Here is a 1,033-nt window from a genome sequence, read left to right on the forward strand (position 1 = left end):
CAAGTAGCATTACCAAACTCCAAATAGTTTTATCCCTTTCAAAGAATAAGTGGTATTGAAATAACACTGAAGCAATCAAAAATAAACCTACTTAGATGAACGATGTCTAAGAATACAAAGCAATTTTAAAACAAATTACTGTTTAATGAACACAAAGACATTACCTTTAATACTGTAAACTGAAAGGTACAGCAGTATTATTGCACTTAAAACAGGTGTGCCATTTTCAGGGAACAATCAGGGATGAAAGAAAGGTGTTCTTAGAACTCAAAATGCTCTCCAACATATTAAAAACAAAACAGCTAATATTCAAAAACAGCTACACGTCAAATGAACATTTCTCACCCTAATTGTAACAGCACAGTGGTTTTGTTGCTCAAATACCACATGGCACTCATCATGTGATAAGCCACTGTGCCTCTGATATTGAACTGCCTGAACCTGTTGCAACCAATACAGCATCATAATGAACATGTGTTACTCCTGTTTCCTTTTACATGACATCTGGGGCCTCACAGAGTGGACAGCTGTACTTTCACGAGGTGAAGAATACCTTTGTAAAAGTGACAGGTATGCTAGCATCCAGCTGCACGTGATCTGCAAGTTCTGTGAACTGCTGCTGCTGCTTCTGCAATGTCTCCAGCAGCCTTGTAATTTCCTGCTTGGCCAACACTACTCTGCAGTCATCCTAAACAGGTAGAGAAAACAAAGGCATGCCTTTCCTTTAATGGTTTACTGAAAAAATGCAATACAAATATAACTGCTACAAATAAAGCATTTTAAACAGAAATGTTCTAGTTAAAGAAACTCACATTGACAAAACAGATTCATTTAAAATTGCACTACAAATGTGAACATCTTGGATGAGAAGCCCACCATGAGCTGCAGTGTGAGCTCAGCGCAGAAAGCCAATGGAATCCTGGGCTGCATCCAAAGGAGTGTGGGCAGCAGCTCAAAAGAGGTGATTCTTCCCCTCTGCCCTGCTCTCATGAGACCCACCTGGAATACTGCACACAGTTCTGGTGTCCTCAAC

At 39.8% G+C, this 1,033-nt stretch overlaps 1 protein-coding gene across 1 annotated transcript in view; it reads right to left on the reverse strand.

Annotated features, from left to right (window-relative positions):
* The window catches only part of TRIM23 (tripartite motif containing 23), a gene marked incomplete at its 5' end in the record, with an annotated part of 8,135 nt that overhangs the window by 4,873 nt on the left and 2,229 nt on the right, over positions 1 to 1,033 (reverse strand). Inside the window, one exon of the mRNA XM_009071042.1 lies at positions 554 to 688. Within this exon, the coding sequence (XP_009069290.1) occupies positions 554 to 688 (135 nt within the window). The remainder of the gene's footprint in view (positions 1 to 553; positions 689 to 1,033) is intronic.

The sequence above is a fragment of the Acanthisitta chloris genome, unplaced genomic scaffold (assembly GCF_000695815.1).
Source record: "Acanthisitta chloris isolate BGI_N310 unplaced genomic scaffold, ASM69581v1 scaffold21593, whole genome shotgun sequence".
Taxonomy (NCBI): domain Eukaryota; kingdom Metazoa; phylum Chordata; class Aves; order Passeriformes; family Acanthisittidae; genus Acanthisitta; species Acanthisitta chloris.